Source organism: Bison bison, unplaced genomic scaffold (assembly GCF_000754665.1).
Source record: "Bison bison bison isolate TAMUID 2011002044 unplaced genomic scaffold, Bison_UMD1.0 scf7180017864063, whole genome shotgun sequence".
Taxonomy (NCBI): Eukaryota; Metazoa; Chordata; class Mammalia; order Artiodactyla; family Bovidae; genus Bison; species Bison bison.
The window spans coordinates 15,820,830-15,821,815 of NW_011494635.1; the positions used below are offsets into that span (position 1 = coordinate 15,820,830).

Genomic DNA, 986 nt, shown 5'->3' on the forward strand with positions numbered 1-986 from the left:
GGGGCTCAGGGTGGGGAAGGTTGGGGGAGCTGGGAGTGCATGGCCCTGGCTTCCTTCTCTGCTCCTCGCTGATGTGCCAGCCTCGCTGGGATGGGACGGTCAAGGGACAGGTCCCGAGGGTGGCAGAGAGCAGGACGGGGACCTGGCGCCAGGCGTCTGTCTGTCCTGGTTCCTCGCTGCCCTCAGTAGTCTCTGGCTCAGTCGGAGCCTGAAACTGGGGTCTGCGGCCTGGCCCAGGAGGAGACGCCTTGGGCCCCGGCGCTCTCACCCGACCTCACGCCCGGGGTGGGTCTCTTCCGGCAGAGTGGACCAGATCGTGGGGCGTGGCCCAACGATGGCGGACAAAGACCGAGGCAAGGGCCCGGCGGAGGCGGAGCTGCCCGAGGACCCCAGCATGATGGGGAGGCTGGGGAAGGTGGAGAAGCAGGTGGGAGAGGCTGGGGGTCCGTGGTGTCAGCGCGGCTGCTGCGGGAGGGTGCGCCAGCTTTGTGGGTAGCTGAGGGCTGTGGTGTCTGGACCCTGGGTACCCTGTGAGCACTCCCAGGCCTGGGGCACTTCCCTTCTTCTGGCCAGAGCCTATAGACCCCAGGCCAAGCACTGGCTTGCTGGCTCTCTTCTCGCCTGGGGGGCGCTGCTGCAGGGCCTTCGTGGTGGTTCTCCACCCCACTTGGCTGACCTTGTCTGACTTTCCTCTACTCTCTTGGGAGCAAGTCCTCTGGAACCACACACAAGACCCTTTGCTGAGGGTCTGCTTCTGGGAGCCCAGGAGAGGAACGGGTGATTCCTTCCCTGTGGAGTTTGCTTTATGGGTGAACCCACAGAGTGGCCCATAGAAGCAAGAGTGTCCATGCTCTGAAGCCCTGAGGCCACATACCCTGATGGGGGCGGTCAGAGGCTGAGCTAATGGGGGAGGGGGTGTCCTGCCTTCTATTGCCTCTGCAATTCTGTAGGTGACATTCTGTGTCCCCCCACCTCTGGGGAGTGTC

General features: G+C 64.2%; 1 protein-coding gene across 4 annotated transcripts in view; it reads left to right on the forward strand.

Annotated features, from left to right (window-relative positions):
* Positions 1-986, forward strand: part of KCNQ2 (potassium voltage-gated channel, KQT-like subfamily, member 2) — a 43,638-nt gene that overhangs the window by 41,721 nt on the left and 931 nt on the right. For all 4 annotated transcript variants that reach the window (XM_010836581.1, XM_010836582.1, XM_010836584.1 and 1 more), the window contains one exon: positions 304-427. In XM_010836581.1, coding sequence (XP_010834883.1) covers positions 304-427 — 124 coding nt within the window. The remainder of the gene's footprint in view (positions 1-303; positions 428-986) is intronic.